The sequence below is a fragment of the Microcaecilia unicolor genome, chromosome 2 (assembly GCF_901765095.1).
Source record: "Microcaecilia unicolor chromosome 2, aMicUni1.1, whole genome shotgun sequence".
Lineage (NCBI taxonomy): Eukaryota > Metazoa > Chordata > Amphibia > Gymnophiona > Siphonopidae > Microcaecilia > Microcaecilia unicolor.
The window spans coordinates 51486065-51505680 of record NC_044032.1 but is presented as its reverse complement, the minus strand read 5'-3'; the positions used below and the strand labels follow the sequence as shown (position 1 = coordinate 51505680).

General features: G+C 44.6%; 1 protein-coding gene across 1 annotated transcript in view; it reads left to right on the top strand.

Moving 5' to 3' along the window:
• MYO5B (myosin VB) overlaps window positions 1-19616 on the top strand; it is a 696980-nt gene that overhangs the window by 169323 nt on the left and 508041 nt on the right. The window contains exon 4 of the mRNA XM_030192939.1: window positions 550-694. Within this exon, the coding sequence (XP_030048799.1) occupies window positions 550-694 (145 nt within the window). The remainder of the gene's footprint in view (window positions 1-549; window positions 695-19616) is intronic.

The window sequence follows — 19616 nt, the reverse complement described above, 5'->3', positions numbered from 1 at the left end:
CTGTTCATTTGGACATGTTGCATTAACCTTGGAATGTATATTGATCATGTTTTTCATATATGGCCAAGGTCACATGTTCCTACTATGATCAGAAGGGAAATGTATGAATAAAGGTGTAATATTTAATTTTTAGCCTTTCAGGCATTCTCTGTGACTTTTCTGTACCTTAAAATTTGAAGAAAAAAAGCACATGCTTTAACTTAAAAAAAAATATCTACAATCACATGGAACTAATACTTTTAATTTCAGGATTAAAAATGGAGTGTGAATACAGCTTGCTGGAGTGGAGGAGTGGCCTAGTGGTTAGGGTGGTGGACTTTGGTCCTGGGGAACTGAGGAAGTGATTTTGATTCCCACTTCAGGCACAGGCAGCTCCTTGTGACTCTGGGCAAGTCACTTAACCCTCCATTGCCCCATGTAAGCCGCATTGAGCCTGCCATGAGTGGGAAAGCGCGGGGTACAAATGTAACAAATAATAACAGCCTTGAATTGGTTGAGTATCGCTGGAATACAGTCCTTACATACTACCCATGGACCTTTGTATTTTAGGTATTGTACTTGTTGCCATTAATCCATACGAACAGCTGCCAATCTACGGGGAAGATGTCATCTACGCATACAGCGGCCAAAATATGGGAGACATGGATCCTCACATCTTTGCAGTGGCAGAAGAGGCTTACAAACAGATGGCCAGGTGAGCCGAACATTATTTAATAATCGCTTCAAAGTAGCGTTCCATTATGAATCTTTATAAAAACGTGATTACCGTGCAGCAAATTGGTAGAAACTGAAGCGAAGAATCCACACTGTAACTTGGATGACTGGATGGATGGTTAAGAGTTCTGATGTGTCCACTCCTGTGCTCTCATTTCAAATATTCTGGGAGTCCAGCACTGAAAGGCAGGTGAATATATCCCAGAGTACCCTGGAACAGTTATTTTATGTAATGAATAGATTGGACAAAAATATTTGGGTGTTCATGGAGTTATGCTGTCACCTCTGAAGTTTTAAGGTTTCTACTGCTAATTGCTTTTTTTAGATATAATTGGAATTGATTGGTTTATGTAAATAAATTAACTTCTGCTTTTTTAGTGCTTTTAAAATAAATGACTGCAGAAAATTAGTCCATCCATTCTGGCAATTCTACCACTGTGAGTAGATGAGTTTACAAAATTCTCATGCTCGAACCAACACAATCCCCTTCTTCTCATAACATTTACCTGACCTTAAACCCATGTCTTACCACTGCTGTCCATAAGAACATAAGAATTCTCACACTGGATCAGACCAAAGGGTCTATCTAGCCCAGCATCCTGTTTCCAACAGAGTCACAAGTACCTGGCAGGATCCCCCAAAATAAAATTCCATGATTCCATATCATTCTCAAGGGTGACTATAATGTGTTAATGTACAAGCCTGTACCTCTACTTGTAGGCCATTTCAAGCCTGGTCATCTTTTTCAATGATTCATACAATGCTGATCTCTGGCATTGCACACACACTTCTCTTGCTTGTTCTTACCACAGCAATGAGGCTGGAGTTGACTTTAAGGCTTCTGCAGTTGCGAAGGCTTATGGACAGTACCAAGTTTATGTTCATTTCCCCCATAACACTTTAATGCTCTTACCGTTTTTACTCTGCCACTTCCACTAGGAGGTCCTTAACTTGTCTCCATTTTGTGGAGAATTATTATATGTTTATCAGTATGCTAGCACATACATATTTGTGTAAACCAGGCTTGTCCAAGTTCAGATTTTGTTCTCCTTTTACATCAGGCCTACCTCTTGAAGCGTGTTTTTCCTCAGGCTTCCTCTCAGCAGATGGGACTGCCTCCGATTGACCCCTCGGGGGTCATGGGCCTATTTTTGACCCTCCCCCTTAGAAGATCCTGCGCAGAAGAGGCAGTGTTTGACCTCCATGTCTGAGGTGGGGGTCAGTAGCCCTTTTGTCAGCCTCCCCTTCTCTGGCGACCTTTTCAGGGGTGTCCTTGTTTCCCTCTCGTCTGGATGACTTTGAAGAGGGGAGATTCTCCAGGAGGAGCCTGATAACCGACGGCTGTTCATATTTTTCATAGAGAGGAATTACCCTCTCAGTTTGGGGGCTTTGGAAGCCCTGAACATTTTTGAGCCGGAAGTGCAAGCTGCAGTTGCAGTAAATTTGAAGATGGCTAGTATGGGGAAACCCTCCCGGGCTTTTCCTGTACATGAGGCTATTCAGAATCTCATTACGACTCAGTGGTCCGACCCTGATCCGAGTTTGAAGGTGGCAAGGGCTATGGCTTGTGTCTATCCTGTGACACTGGATCAGGTTGAGCAGTTTACCTTACCCAAAGTGGACACTCTGGTGGTGATGGTGGTCACTAAAAAGACTATCATCCCGGTAGAGGGTGGCGTGGCATTGAAAGACATGCAGGATAGGAGACTGGAGGCTTCGTTGAAGCACTCTTTTGAGGTGCTGGCTCTGGCCTTACAGGCTTCTATTTGTAGTTCCTATGCGGCTAGGGCGTGGCTTAGTTTCAGCAGGCGCTGGAGCAGGATTGCGGTTCCTCGTCGGCTATGGTAGCTTCGGCACTGCAGTTAGAATCTAGACTGGCCTACTTGGTGGATTCCCTTGTATGATTTGGTACAGGCCTTTGCTAAGGAAATGCCTGGCAGTCACTGCCTGTCGTCTCTTGTGGCTGCATCACTGGGCGGCAGATATGGCATCCAAACAATGCCTCACCAAGTTGCCTTTTAAAGGCAAGCTGCTGTTTTGGAGAGGATCTCGAAAAACTGGTTAAAAATTTGGGTGATTCCAAATCACAGTGCCTCCCGGAGGATAAGCCGAAGGCTGGCTTGAGGTTTGAGACATCGGCTCTGGTTTTCAGCGCTCCTGTTTTCAGTTGCGGTCCTCCTTTTGGGGAGATAAGAGGAATACAGGCTCAGCGGCCCATCAGGGCATGACTGGACGTCCCTCTCAATGATGTGTCGCTGGTCCACTCTTCAGGAAGTTGGCTGACTCTCTTTTTCGATGAGTGGGCCAAAATCAGCTCGGATCAATGGGTCTTAGATATTGTCCGAGACGGTTACTGGTTAGAATTTTCCTCGCCCATCGCCGATTTGTATTTGGAGTCCCAGTGTGGGACAACTTCCAAGCGATCCACTGTCCAGACCACCTTGCAGTCTCTTTTAGATCTAGGAGCTGTTATGCCGGTTCCTCGATCTGAGGAGCAATAGGGTCAGTATTCCATTTACTTTGTCATTCCTCAGAAAGGAGGCTCTTTCCATCCCATCTTGGACCTCAGAAAGGTGAATCATTTTCTGAAGGTCAGGCATTTCTGTATGGAAACCCTTCGGTCTGTGGTAGTGGCGGTGCAGCCAGTAGCGTTCCTTAACGGCACTGGATCTCAAGGAGGCCTACTTGCACATCCCCATTTGGCCTCCTCATCAACAGTTTCTTTGTTTTGCTGTGCTCAGCCATCACTTTTAGTTCTTGTCACTTCCCTTTGGCCTGGCTACGACTCCCAGGACCTTCTCCAAGGTTATGGTAGTGGTGGCGGCTTTTCTGCACAAGGAGGGGCTAATTTGAGCAGTGTTGGAACAGAAGAGTCGCCAGGCCACCGGTCAGGGTGTCCTTACTGCAGTTCCTTGGATGGATTATCAACTTGTTCTGACTCAGTTCTTTGAATTATCTAGGCATGTGCTTCGACACGGCACAGGGCAAGGTGTTCTTGCTGGAAGAGGGACAAGCTTCAGGTGCAGATTGCCAGCTTTTGGCAGTGGCGAGTCCATGAGCTTGGGAATATGTTAGGTGCTCGGGTCTATGGCGGCCACCCTGGAGGTAGTTCCATGGGTGAGGGCTCACATGTGTTCTCTGCAGCACTTGCTGCTGAGAAGGTGGTTGCCAGTGTCTCTGGATTATCACAGACATCTTTCTAGGTTGCCCCAGGCAAGGCGCAGTATGGTGGTGTGGCTTCAGGTTAACACTCGACAGAGGGGGGTGCCGTTAACCTCCCCGTCATGGATGGTGGTAGTGACGGATGCCAGTCTGGTTGGGTAGGGGGCGCATTGCCTCCACTGGCAAGAGCAGGACGGTTGGACAGAAAAGGAGGATGAATGGCTGATCAACCAGTTAGAACTGCGTGTGATGAACAATGCTCTTTGTGTTTTTCAGGAATTGTTAATGGGCAAGGCAGTTCATATTTTCTCGGCCTACATGACTGCAGTGGCTATCATCACTCAACAGGTTGGCATGCGTAGTGCTGCGATGGATGTTGAGGTTTTGAACCTCTAGAGTAGGCAGAGGCCCATCTCCTTTGTCTATTGGCGGCTAAACATTGCGGGCTAGTTGAATCAAGCAGATTTTCTCAGCCACAGTCTCCTAGATTAGGCAGAATGGGAGCTCTCAGAGGTGGCATTTTGCCAGATTTAGCATAGGTGGGTAACGCCGCAGATCAACCTAATGATGTCTCGCCGGAACACTAGAGTTCCCCGATTCTTCAGCAGGAGTAGAGAGGTCATCTCCGTCAGCCTGGATGCTCTTCTGCAGCCCTGACCCTAGTTGTTTGTCTTGTACGTGTTCCCTCTTTGGCCCCTAATCGGGTGAGTTCTGCACAGAATCGAGAGGCACAAAGAGACAGTCATTCTGCTTGCTCTTGATTGGCCATGACACTCATGGTATGTGGACCTGGTCCGTCTTCTAATAGATGTTCCTTTGCAGCTCCCTCTCTTGGCCAATCTCTTGCATTAGGACTCGGTTCTGATGGAGGATCCCTCCCACTTTGGTCTTATGGCCTGGCTCTTGAGAGGTCAAGATTGAGAAAAAAGGGTTATTCAGATGCAATCATTGCTACTGTTCTTCGTGCCAGGAAAAAGTTTACAACTACAGCATATACTCGGGCGTGGCATACATTTGAGGCTTGGTGCGCTGAACGTGCCTGATCCCCTTTGCAGGCAACAGTGTCCCAGCTGCTGACTTTTTTTCTTCGGAAGGGTTTGCAAAAGGGTTTGGCGTATAACTCTCTGTGTTCAGGTGGTGGCACTTGCCTGTTACTGTGGGCGTGTGTCGGGCTCCTCGGTAGTGCATTCTTATGTGGTTCAGTTATTGTGGGGCACTCTTCATTTGCTACCTCCGATTCGTCATCCGTGTCAGACCTGGAATTTGAATTTGGTTCTTAAAGCTCTTCAGCGGGATCCCTTCGAACCTTTGCACAAGGCTTCCGACAAAGATCTTACCTTGAAGATGTCTTTCTGGTAGCTGTTTTGGTGGCTATAGCCTCGGCTTGCTGGGTGGCCGAGATCAATGTGTTGTCCTGCCAGGATGATTTTCTCCAATTTTCGGAAGCTGGGGTTACATTGCGTACTGTGTCCTCCTTTTTGCCCAAGGTTCTGTCAGCTTTTCATATCAATCAGTCTCTGTTTCTGCCTTCTTCCTTTGCTAGGGAGGATTATCTGGAGGATTTTGTGAGGCTTCGGTTTTTGGATCTGAGGAAAGTTCTCCTCCATTATTTGCAGATGCCTAATGATTTTCAGTGTTTGGATCATCTTTTCGTGCCCCTTTCAAGGACCCAGTAGGGCTATGTGACTTCCAAGACAACGGTTGCATGTTGGCTCAAAGAAATAATTTCTGCGGCCTATCTTTTGGAGGGCTGGATGGCTCCTTCTGTGCTGCAGGCCCATTCCCCTTGGGTGCAGGCAGCCTCTTGGGTGGATGTTTTCTCTCTTGAGGAAATTTGTCTGGCAGCCACTTGGGCTTCTTTGCCTACGTTTTCAAAGCATTATAGGTTGGATGTTGCAGCCTGGTCAGATGGCCATTTTGGTGCAGCAGTGTTGTCTGGGAGTGGCAGCTTCCTACCTTCGTTAGGACACTGCTTTGGTACATCCCATCAGTTTCTGGATACATCTGCTGCTGACACATAGGAAGGTAAAATTATGCTTTACCTGATAATTTTCTTTCCTTTAGTCGCAGCAGATGAATCCAGGCTCCCACCTGTTTAGCCATGCCAGATTGTTTGTGTTTTCTTGGGGTCTCCTTTGTGATTTTGTTTTAGGTTTAGATTTTGGTGGGGGGGGGGGGGGAGGCAAACAGAGAATGGGGAGATCTACCCTGTTCTTCAGCTGAGATTTATGGTTTCTCCATTTGTGAGGAAGGCTTTGTCATACAATATATACTGACTGAGGGCTTGCCATCCAGGGTCACTGTCTTCAGTACAGTATTCTCTATCTCTACCAGCTGGTAGATTGACACAGCCCATTAGTTTCTGGATTCATCTGCTGCACCTAAAGGAAAGAGAATTATCAGGTAATGCATAATTTTACCTTAAAATCCTTTGTTAGGCAGCTCAAGCCTTCTAAAAGAAAAATTGTCCCCATGGTAGACAAAACTATAAGACTAGAGTATGTATGTTGTGAGCACTTATACTAAACCATCTGCAGGTTTTTCTTCACATTGAACAGTAGTATTTGTTCAGCATTTCTGCTTTTCCCTAGTCCTTTTCAACAAATTGGTCCTCAGCACTTGTGAATCTTGTAATTCCACCTCTGCTCTTTCTCCTTTCCCACATGTAGCCTAGATCTTAGTACAGTGGTTCCCAAACCTGGTCCTGGAAGCACCCCAGCCAGTCAGGTTTTCAGTATATCCACAATGAATATTCATGAGATAGATTTGCATGCAGTTGGAGGCAGTGAATGCAAATCTCTGTCATTAATATACCCTGGAGAGAGTGGAAAGCATAAGAAGTGCTGTACATGAATTAGAAGTTTGGGCTAATGCTTGGCAGTTAAGCTTTAATGTGAAAAAATGTAGAATTATGTGTTGGGTGTGCAGAAATCCAAAGGAACTGTATGCAGCAGGAGGTGAGAGGCTGATGTGCACAGACCAAGAAAGAGATCTCAGAGTGACAAGTGTCTGAGGGTCTCAAGGTGGTGAAATAATGTGACAAGGTGGTAGCCAAGACCAGAAGAATTCTTGGCTGCATGGAGAGGGGCATAACGAGCAGAAAGGAGGAGATGGTGATGTTACTGGTCAAGTCTGTAGTTGAGGCCCAGTTTGGAGTACTGTGTTCAGTTTTGGAGGCCGTATCTTGCCAAAGACATAGACTCAAACCTGTTCAGAGAGACAACCAAAATGGTATGGAGTCTGTTCCAGAAGATGTATGAGAAGAGACTTGAAGACTGAATGTGTATACCCTAGAGGAGAGCAGAGATGGGTAAGATATAATGCAGACATTTAAATACTTGAAGATACGAATGAGCAAACAAACCTTTTCCAAAAGTGGGGAGGCCTAGAGCAGTCATTCCCAACCTAGTCCTTGGGGCACACCTAGTCCCATTGGGTTTTCAGGATATCCACAATGAATATTCATGAGCTAGATTTGCATACAATTGAGGCAGTGCATGCAGATCTTTTTCTTGCATATTTATTATGGATAGCCTGAAAACCCAATGGGAGTAGGTGTGCCCCAATGATTGGGTTGGGAATGGCTGAACTAGAGGAACATGAAATGAGGCTGCAAGTAGGGAAACTGAAAAACATCAAGAAGTACTTTTTTTCACGGAAAGGGTGGTGGGTGCTTGGAATACTTTTCTGCAGGAGGTGGTGGGAAGAAAATAGCAACAGAATTCAAAAAGACATTGGATAGATATAGAGCGTCCCTATATGGCAAGAAGATGGAATCAAAGTATAGTGAATTTTTACTCATTGCAAAACTTGAATAAATTACACACTTTAACTCTCCCCCCACCCACGCATTGTTTAATCTGCCAGGAGTGACATTTACAACCCTAAAAATGCAGGGGGACTCTCGCAGAGCAGCAGGTACAACCCTAGACAACTTTTTGGGCAGGCTGCAAGAGCCAAGCTCATTATTATCTGCTGCCATTTGCTGTGTAATTGTGCTGTTCCTATCGGTGGCAGTGGCGGTAAGAGTGCAGTACTGTGTGGTCTAATGAGTGAGGGGATTGAGATTATATGAAGATGTACCAGCCACAGTGAGAGGTTCAGAGATGTGATGTGGGGATGGAATAAGCGTGCATAAAAATTTGGCAGGAGTAGTGTGGGCGGAGTTGAGTTGGAGGGCAAGATGGTGGGTAGAGGGGCAGACCTGTTGCTTACAGTTCTGCGGTTTTATCATGCTTTTGTCTGCTTTCTCTGCTTCCTGGGCTGATTGCTTGTGCCTGTTGTTTATAGATACACATGGCTGCAGTGGGCGCATATGTCATAAAATAAGTGTTTGTGATAGTGTAAAAGAAAAGAAGGTGGCTTGAAACATTAGTGAGTGTATGAGTAATAAGAGATATAATTGGTAACTGAAATAGGCCATGTTTACCGTCCAAAGTAGACACCAGCTTGAATATACTAAGCACTTAACACTGTTTATATCAAGAAGCTGAAATGCCAAATGAAAATGTGTTTTATTGTACTTCAGGTTTTCTTTTCACTATGCTACAGCCAATGTTATTTATGATTTACTGGGATGTATTAACCGCATTTATTAAGACATTGAGTGGCGGATTAGCTTAATGGTTAGAATAACAGGCTGGGAACCGGAAGGCCTGGTTTCAAATCCCGTGGCATCTCCTTGTGGCCTTGGGCAAGTCACTTAACCCTCCGTGCCTCAGGAAAAGGCAAGGGCAAAATCGACACCCTGTATTTTATTTTTATTTGTTGCATTTGTATCCCACATTTTCCCATGTATTTGCAGGCTCAATGTGGCTTACATAGTACCGTAAAGGCTTGTGCCTAGTCTGGTAGAGTGGAGGAGTGGCCTAGCGGTTAGAGTGGTGGACTTTGGTCCTGGGGAACTGGGTTCGATTCCCACTGCAGGCACAGGCAGCTCCTTGTGACTCTGGGCAAGTCACTTAACCCTCCATTGCCCCATGTAAGCCGCATTGAGCCTGCCATGAGTGGGAAAGCGCAGGGTACAAATGTAACAAAAATAAAATAGATACTATTGGAGATTCTACATGGAACGTTGCTACTATTGGAGATTCTAGATGGAATGTTGCTACTATTTGAGATTCTACATGGAATGTTAATGTTGCTATTCCACTAGCAACATTCCATGTAGAAGACTGCCCTTGCAGCCGCGCAGGCTTCTGTTTCTGTGAGTCTGACGTCCTGCACGTACGTGCAGGACGTCAGACTCACAGAAACAGAAGCCTGCGCGGCTGCAAGGGCAGTCTTCTACATGGAATACTCCTAGCGGAGGAGTGGCCTAGTGGTTAGTGTGGTGGACTTTGGTCCTGGGGAACTGGGTTTGATTCCCACTTCAGGCACAGGCAGCTCCTTGTGACTCTGGGCAAGTCACTTAACCCTCCATTGCCCCAGGTACAAATAAGTACCTAAGCCGCATTGAGCCTGCCATGAGTGGGAAAGCGCAGGGTACAAATTAAAAAAAAATACAAGGTGATATTGTGGTCGAATAAAGGTACATGTGGTTTGATGAGAGGAAGGTTATATAGTGTCCATTACGAGCTTTGGTTTTGTTGTGTTGCCGATTGTAGGTGTCTGTGTTGGGTCGGTGGGGTATGCCTTTTTGAATAGGTAGGTTTTCAGTGATTTCCTGAAGTTTAGGTGGTCATAGGTTGTTTTCACAGCTTTTGGCAGTGCGTTCCGTAATTGTGTGCTTATATAGGAGAAGCTGGATGCGTAGGTTGCTTTGTATGTGAGTCCTTTGCAGTTTGGGTAGTGGAGGTTTAGGTATGTTCGAGATGAACTAGATATGTTTCTGATTGGTAGGTCAATGAGGTTTGTCATATATCCTGTATGTATCATGCCAAGAAAACCACGAGGGGAGGAGTCCCTCATTGTGTGGTTGCCAGGAGTGAATTCTGACTCAAGGGAACATCTGGAAGAAAAAGTTTACTCCCAAGGCAGTGTACAGCAGGTAGAGGATGGTATAAAACTTAGAAGGGCCCTTTTACAGAGCAGCAGTAAGCCCAATGCGGGCTTACCGTTTGCTCTTTCGGGGACTACTGTTGGCCCAACATGGCTGCCGGCGGTAGTCCCGCCCTAAGCGCGCACCATTTCCGGTGGAAAAAGAAAACCCCTGGAAATGGCTTGCGCGGTGGTAACCTGGTAATCGGTCATTACTGCGTGCTGCCCGGTTACCACATCAGTGGGTGGCAGTAATGGCTCCCCGTCGCATGGCCATATGGTAAGAGTTCTTTTACTGCATGGCTATGTGTGCTGGGGGCTTTTTTAACCCACTGTGGTAACAAGGGCCCTGGCACACAGGAAAAACTGCCTCTGCCACCAGCACAGGGCCCATTTTCCCACAGCTTGGTAAAAGGGCCCCCAGAATTTGTTAATGGTATAGAGTAATATTAAACTGACCAAATATATGCAAAAATAAAATCAATGAAGTAAACTTGGAGACAGGCAATTTGAATCCTAGTAATAGGAATAACATAATCCACGGTACAGATCGTGCATAATAGTAGGTAGAATGGAGGAACATTTCATATAACACAGAGACCAGGACCAGGTCTGGGAACCACTGCTCTAATGTGTGCCCATTAAGGTATGTCGTTTGTATTTTGCTGTCGTCGTGTGTATCATATTTATGTAAATATATGTTCTAATAAGTTTTCTATTAAGAGATTTGATTTGTATCGTGCTGACATCGCAAATGTATTATATGAATGTTCCTCCGTACTGCCTATTATATATATGATTTGTACCCTGCTGACATTTATCATAATTCTGGCGTTATAGCAAACTGTGTCCTGGAAATATTGCAGAAACAACGCTGAAAAATAGTCCTCCAATACTCAAAACGTAATGGTATTCAGATTATATGCGTGGTGGAACTGCTAACAACAAAATGTAAAGTAGGTGAAATGCATGTGCATTTTTTACACTGACACCAGCCCAGAATAACACAGTTCTCTGGTGTGCCTGCACTGTGGTTGGGCATCATGTGCACGCTGTAAAGTGCAGAAATACTGCTGAAAAGTGCTGTAAATGTTGAGGATTTTTATAAGGCTTGTTATATGCACTGGTCTCTTTGCTTTGCATCAGCATCTGTGCGTTGGCGTGGGGGAGGGGGTGAAGAACATACTTCTGCTGTGTGCATATCGCTTCAAAGTAAAATGCCCCATCCTTTTTTTGGTTGTTATTTTTAAGCAACATGAACAGCATAAAAAAGTGTACAATTTCGCTTTTCAAATCCCGTATTTGACAAATTCGTGGCAAACGCATACATGCTACGCAACAAGATTAAAGACTGTTTTACTTGCGGTTTTGCTCTTAAAGCACACATTTTTTAAAAATTCTAAAACAGGACGAATGGCCAGTTCTAGACGGTAAAAGTTCAACAAGTCATCTGCCCTGGACCTGGTGTTAATTTTTTGGCTTTAGAAGCCATCCAATTCTTCTGCGCATTGTAGTGTTGTCGTCTGAGCATTGGGAAAGAATACCAAAAGACCTGATCAACGTCCTTTAGAATACAGTTTGCGGCCATTTCCTGTACTAGACCCTTCCGAACATTCTGTACAGATTAATGCCGACTCTGGTCCAGTGCTTATAGGTTTTGAGCATCAGGTTTGGGAAACACTGCATTAGAGCATTCAAATAACATGATGTTCATAATGTCAGTACAGTACATTGCCTTTTCTGTGTCCAGGAGAAGCTGTTGAAATTATGAGCAAGTGGGTCACTTTTTCTAAAAAGAGAAAGTATAAACTGTTTAATAAATGACAAGTCAGTCTTGCTTGATCCACTGAATTGTTCTGGTTAATGTGCCAGTAGAAATCCAAACGTTTTAGCCTGTCTAGTTTTACTGCTATGCCTGACTTAAAGGGGCTAATGTTTTAACAGGGTATCTGCATGAAATGTCCAAAAAGTGTCTAATTTACAGAGATGGGGTAGTTAATTTTTAAAAGTACTTAAGTAGAAAGTAAAAGTACTGGCTTCAAAAGTAGTGAAGTAAAGATAGAAAGTCTCTTATCAAAAAAAAACCAAACAGACCTCAAGGAAAAGTAATAAAGTACAGACTCTTAAAATTACTTTTTAAATTACAAAGTTCTTAACAAGTTGGACCACAGAATCTAGAATGTTTACAAGCAGTACTGTATTGTGAATATGTACTTATCAATTTGAAATGTCTAGATCTCTGAGGGTACAATGGAACAGAAGCTTAATAAATGAAATTACAAATTTAAATTAATACTTTTTTTTTTAACAAGCTTGTTAACTTTATTTGTGACCCTACGCTGAAACTATTTTGGTGGAATAGGACCCTTCCCCTAAACTCATATTGAAGCTTTTGGGTTAACTTAAGTAATTGATTTTATTTTAATTGGTTTGTCCATGTCATTTCACATTGTGATTCACCTTGAGCCTTATTAGGTTTAGCGGAATAAAAATGTTAAGATTAGATTAGATTAGGAGCCCCGAGGAAATCCAGAAACCATTGTTTCTAACTCTAATCTGCATTCACACCAGAGTGATCCCTTGTTTACTTTTGCCTAAAGAAAAGAAACAGCATCCACGTCTTCATCTCAACATGAAACATCTCAGAAAAACAAGCAGAATCAGGAACTATAAACACCATAGTCCATTGGAGATCTAAATTGAAAACTAGGACTGGCCAAAAATCTGTCATCTTCCCCCCCCCCCCCCCAATGAAGTGTGATGTCTGTTTAAGTTATTGAATAAGTTGGACGTGTAATTATTTTAGTCCTCCTTATTTTGAGTTTTTAAAAAAATGCTGAATTGAGGCCCAGCAGTAGCTGATGTTTCAGAATGGTCATCAGTCATTTTACCTCTTTTTGGACTAAACAACTGTCCAGCAACACTAAACAAATGTTCACATGCAGCACTGGCTGATAAAAAAACACCGTTTAGTTCAGAAAAGACGTCTTTGAGAACAGGATATCCAACAAGTTCTGCCACAGAATTGAAACTGTTCATGTAGGCAGACAGAATAGCTTTGCCACTTGTGTTGGTGTCTGGAGTGTTGAAAGTGAAGAAATCACCATCCACGTCTAACTGTGTCTGAGCAGCTTTGGCATCTGCAGTAGCGTCAATGGTGTACCAAGGGCGGTGGGGGCGGTTACTTCCTGTTCCGGGGCAGAGGGAGCAGGGAGCCAGCAGAGCCGAGAGCCGCACAGCTGCTCCCAGCAGCCAAGAATGCACCCGGGGGGGGGGGGGGGGGGTGCTCACTGGCGATCCGCCCCGGGTGGCAGCTGACCTAGGATCATCACTTGAGTAGCGTTAACTGTGACTGAACTTTTGGCTTGGGTTTTTTTTTCCAACAGAAATTCCATTCCTAGTAATTTCTGCCTAGGATCTTTGATCCATGCAGTCTTGAACTTTGGATGTAATATTGTAGCTGCTATATAAGTTCCTCATCCTTTAACTGCTCTTCAAAGTGTTTCTGTGTGCCATTTAGTAATCCTCTTACTAATGGCTGACACATATGAAATGTGTTTTTTTTTCTCTCAAATGTTTGTAGTTTCTCTGTCAATGTCAGGGAGTGGGCACAAGGTAGGCCATGAATGCTTTAGTTTCACATTAAAGAATATCCCAAGCTTGCATCAAAGATTTAATGACAGATATATTTTCCTGCGGTAAACATGATTTCTTTATGACGAAACTCTGCAACATCTAACTGTTTGCAAACTGAAAGCATGATGACAATGCCTTTTTCTGCAATTAGATGATTAAGTCGTTCCATTGAGTTGTAGATGGAGTTCCAGTGAGTCTGATTAGGTGTAACAAAATAGAGGCTAAACGCGTGCTCAATAACCTTAGACATCGCACTTCATGACTGTTCATTCCGTAATGCTTGGCGTTTGACAAAAGTGGAGTAATAACAGCTCTTTGTAAACCGAATCGGATTTTGCTTCTGTAGCATCATGTGTAGCAACCAGATTTAAGAAGTGACGAGTACAACTCTGATGTGGTGGCAAATGGAAATCGCCAGCTGAGAAGATGTTGTGCAAGTTGAGATTGTATCTCATCTTCATAGTGGTCATTTGACGTAATTCGATCATCATTTTGTTGAGATAAAAGCGTTGTAGAAATCGGAGCCATTGTCAGTAGTTGTTTTGGTGATTTTATCTTGGAGGTGGAATTCAGAATGAATTGATTCTAATGCAGCTGCAGTAACACCATATGTCTGTGATCCTTAGGCGATGACATGTCAAAGCCGCAGATCTTTTTTGCATTGTCATCTGATCAGTGGCGTACCTAGGGTAGTTGACACCCGGGGCCGGTCATTTTTTAACCCCCCCCCCCCCCCCCCCCAAATCCAGTACTAGGCATGCCGAGAATACAAAACACTCAGGACCTATAGAGCAATTCTACCATACCATAAGCAGTCATTTCTACGAGTCGCACAAGGAAAAGGAAAGCATCTTAAACACTACAGTGAGCACTAGAACATCAATTCACCTATTGTAAAATGAAACCAGACAGAATAGAACAGATCGTCGATCCTTAACAGTCAATGCCAACTGAAAGCCATGTCTTTTTCACAAACACAGATACACCCTAATCCACTATAGAATTAGTAATCATAAACTTTCTATTTAGACAAAAATTAAACTGAACCCCCGATGCCAGACTCTGCATACAATGCAACACCACAGAAACAGAAAATGTCTCCTAGTACTGTGCAAAATATAAAGATAGCAGATATAAATTTGAAAAAAACTAACAAGTACCAATCACCACTTTACAAATTAACAAATAGAAATAAAACAAATATAGAAAGTAAAATACCATTTTATTGGACTAATACATTTAGCTTTCAGAGGCCAAAACCTCCGTCCTCGGGTCAGTACAGTATAGTGCTGTTACAGTATCCTATCCTGACCTGAGGAAGGGGGTTTTGTTCTCTGAAAGTTAGTCAAAATGTATTAAAATTAGTCCAATAAAAAGATTACCTTATTTACATGTTCTATTATAAACATTTAACACATCTACAATACTTTATCCTAAAGCAAAAAAAAATAAAAATATATATTTTATTTACAGTTTGTTGTCTCTGGTTTCTGCTTTCCTCATCTTTCTTCCATCCAGCATCTGTCTTCACTCTCTCTCTGCCATCCAGTGTCTGCTCTCTCTGCCGTCCCTTCCATCCACTGCCTGCCCTTTCTCTCTGCCCCTTCAATCCACCATTTGCCCTCCCTCTCCCATCCATCCAGGGTCTGCCCTCCCTCTCGCTCCCCCTTCCATCTAGGATCTGTCCCCTCTCTCTCTGCCCCTTTTTTCAGCCCCCAGTTCCAGCCCCCTTCTCCCCTCTGAACACCCCCACCCCAGTCCCCTTCTCCCCTCCCCTTCTCCTGTCTGAGACCCCCACCACAGTCCCCTTCTCCCCTCCCCTGTCTGAGACCCCCACCCCAGTCCCCTTCTCTCCTCTGAACACCCCCATCCCAGTCCCCTTCTCCCCTCCCCTGTCTGAGATCCCCCACCCCATTCCCCTTCTCCCCTCCCCTTTTCCCCTCTGAATAACCCCACCCCAGTCCCCTTCTCCCCTCCCCCTCCCCTGTCTGAGATCCCCACCCCTTTTCCCCTCTGAGATCCCCACCCCAGTCCCCTTCTCCCCTCCCCTGTCTGAGACCCCCACCCCAGTCCCCTTCTCCCCTCTGAACACCCCCACCCGAGTCCCTTTTGCCCCTCTCCTTCCCCACCTCAGTCCCGTTAAAACCGGCGAAGCAGCGTCGCAGGCAGTGCCTCGTGCCCTGCTTGTAAACAAAAAAAAATCAAATCTCCTTCCTTCTCTTCGTCTTGATGTCTTGACGTCGACTCGGGCCTTCCAATCAAATTGATTGGAAGGCCCGAGTCGACGTCAAGACGAGGAGGAGAAGGAAGGAGATTTGATTTTTTTTTTTTTTTTTACAAGCAGGGCGCGAGGCGCTGCCTGCGACGCTGCTTCGCCGGTTTTTTTAATGTGCGGCGCCGCGGGAACGGCCACGGGAGGAGGCGGGAGCGGAGCACCCCCCACCCTCTGGCACCCGGGGCAGACCACCCCCACTGCCCCCCCCCCCCCTTGGTACGCCACTGCATCTGATCTGTCCAGAGGACTGGCACCCCAGGGAAGGATCTGTGATGGATAGACCAACAATCTGCCGTAGTAGCAACAAACTGTTGATTTTCCAGTTCTTTTGTTACATTTGAACCCCGCGCTTTCCCACTCATAGCAGGTTCAATGCGGCTTACATATTTTATACAGGTACTTATTTGTACCTGTGGCAGTTCTCAAATCAAGTTCATCTTCATTTCTTGAAAATGTTCCTCAATCCGTTGTACAGCAGTTTTCTACTCATAACTGTCTGATTTGGAAGAATGCCCATAATCAAATCTCAAAATGCTGGTGATTTCTATAGTACTGTACTATAGTGCTTTCACTCTGCTGCTCCCCAGTACCTCTCCACTCTTGTCTCTCCCTACGCCCCCCCTCGGGTACTCCGTTTTGTTGATAAATCTCTCTCTTATCTGTCCCCTTCTCCTCTATTGCTAATTCCAGATTCCGTTCCTTTTATCTTGCTGCACATCACGCCTGGAGTAAACTTCCCGAGCCTGTACGTCTAACCCCCTCTTTGGCTGTTTTCAAGTCCAAACTTAAAGCCCACCTCTTTACCACTGCTTTTGACGCCTAACCACTGCTCACTTGCCCTGTCCTTTTTATCCTCACCTCTTTATTCCCTTACCCTTAATTGTTCTGTCTGTCTGCCTGTCTTATCTAGATTGTAAGCTCTTTGAGCAGGGACTGTCTTTTTGTGTGTGGTGTACAGCGCTGCGTATGCCTTGTAGCGCTACAGAAATAAGTAGTAGTAGTAATGAAGTAGAGGATTGGGTCGTCCACAGCAGCTTGCGTTATAGCTAGAGTGCTTGAGCTTGAAAATGACTGACTGTGCAGCATAGTCTGAATGTCACACCTTGATATCACGATTATTAACTTTATAGTAAAATAGCTGTGTGAATTCAGCTTCCTTGCATCGATGCAGTGTTTTTAAAAACTTTGCTATGGAGCGAGTGAACAGCGAGCACTGCGAGGCGAGCAGCAGCACCAACCTCCTGGCTGCAGTACTCCATGCTGCATGTCACATGGTAGACTGTTCTAGCCCTCTTTGACACATGCACGGGCAAGCAGCAGAGGATTCCGGATCTACTGGTGCATGCGATTGATGACCTCCATGTGCAGCACCAGCGAATCTTCTAGAGTCTCTAGAAGATTTACTGGCGCTGCATGTGGAATTCACCACACACATGTGACAAGTCAGGTGACCTCTGCTGCGTTTGTACTTATGACTTTTATTTACTTATTTTCATTTAAATTACAGGGAGCAAAGTTTCTAAAACTCAGCAGTTATAGTTCTTCCAAGAAGTATTCCATTAATAATGTGGCGCTTTAATTCCTAATGGCATTTTTAGAATTAGGTAATCCAATTGATCAGCCAGTTCTTGGTGTTAACATCTTATCAACTGACCTTTGTACGTGAAGAATTCTTATCCACATTGCTGCGTTCACATAGCCTAATGCACTGGCTGCATGTTCTTATATCTGAAAGAGTTCTTTCTTAACATGTAAAACATCTGATTAGCTTGTTAAGTTTTGGCTGGGATGCTCATGAAAAAATATGACTGGTATGGGAGTAAATGGCACTGAGACAGCGATTTTCTAAGCTCTGAAGAATTTTGTTGGAGATGGGAGAGAAGTGCTTTTGAGAATATGCCAGACAAACTTTCTTTTTGCAACTGGTAACGAGAAAGCAGCCAAAAATAGAACCCAGTATATCTTAGAAGAAAGCTTGACCTCTGTGGGCATAGAGGGTGGGGACTAAGGTTTCAAAGTGATGTCAGACAATGGCTCAGCTGTTTTGGGGACCAGAAATTTGGGCCCAATCAGATGGAAGCCATGTCCAACATCTCTTGGAAAGCCTGTAGAGGGGGAAAAGCAGAGGTATGGAAAATACTTTTTCTTAAAAACTACTTTCAAAATTTATACTTTGTTACTAAGTACTAAAGTACAGCTTAAATATAATGACGTACTTTTTTTTTTTTTTTTTTACATTTTACTTCTCATTCCAAGTAAAACTACTGCAAACTGTACTTAAGTACTGTAATGAAGTAACCGTTACTGCCCATCACTGCTAATTTAGAAAGGCAACGTGCAGGGGCATTTTCGAACAGGGACAAGCATGTCTAAAGGGTGCCCAATTATAAGGATGGTGCCGCGAAGGGGCGGGGCAACGCGTATTATCGAAACAAGATGGACGTCCATCTTTCGTTTCGATAATACGGTCGGGGATGCCCAAATCTTGACATTTAGGTCGACCTTAGAGATGGTCATCCTCGCTTTTCGGCGATAATGGAAACCAAAGACGTCTATCTCAAAAACGTCCAAATCCAAGCCCTTTGGTCGTGGGAAGAACCAGCATTTGTAGTGCACTGGTTCCCCTCACATGCCAGGACACCAACCGGGCACCCTAGGGGTCACTGCAGTGGACTTCACAAATTGCTCCCAGGTGCACAGCTCCCTTACCTTGGGTGCTGAGCCCCCCAACCCCCCCCCCCCCCATGTCCGCCTGCCTTGAAGTACACTGCACCCACTACAACTGCTCCAGGGACCTGTATACTGCTGCGATGGACCTGAGTATGGCATTTGAGGCTGGCAAAAAAGTTTTTTTAAACTTGTTTTTTATGGTGGGAGGGGGTTACTGACCACTGGAGGAGTAAGGGGAGATCATCCCCGATTCCCTCTGGTGGTCATCTGGTCAGTTCGGGCACCTTTTTGAGGCTTGGTCGTGAAAACAAATGGACCAAGTAAAGTCGGCCAAGTGCTCGTCAGGGACGCCCTTCTTTTTTCTATTATTGGCTGAGGACGACCATCTCCTAATCACGCCCCAGTCCCACCTTCGCTACTCTGCCAACACGCCCCTGTGAACGGGAAGCAGTTGAGGGTGTAAAAAAAAATCGGCTTATGATTATGCCAATTTGGGCGACCTTGCGAGAAGGACACCCATCTCCTGATTTTGTGTCGAAAGATGGGCATCCTTCTCTTGCGAAAATAAGCGTGATAGACACCTCTGTACCTTCATAAAATAGGCACCCACACCTAATTCCAGAGGCACACATTGTGATACATAAATTGATACATGCTTCAACAAAGCATGTATGTGTGTATATTGTGACTCTGCCCAAAATCTGTCCTTGAGAATATCTATATACTGGTCACATATATGCAGGTGCACTCTTCCATATATGTACTTTTCATGCATGTGTTTGGCCACAGTTTCAAGAGAGAGATTGTGCATGTGAAACATTCTTTATAAAATTACCCCAAAATGTTTGTAATGTAGCTGCTTTATAGAACAACTGGGTCAGGAACCAACAAGGAGGAACAATTCTAGACCTAGTCCTTAGTGGTTCTAGACCTAGTCCTTAGTGGAGTGCATGATCTGGTACGGGAAGTAATTGTGCTGGAGCCACTTAATAGCAGTGATCATAACATGAATGGATTTGATATAATATCTGGAGTAAGTAAACACAGAAAATCCAATACATTAGCACTTAAATTTCAAAAAGGAGACTATGATAAAATGAGGAGACTGGTCAACCCCCCCCCCCCCCCCCCAAAAAAAAAAAAAACAACAACAACTTTAGGTATATTAGAAGCAAGAAGG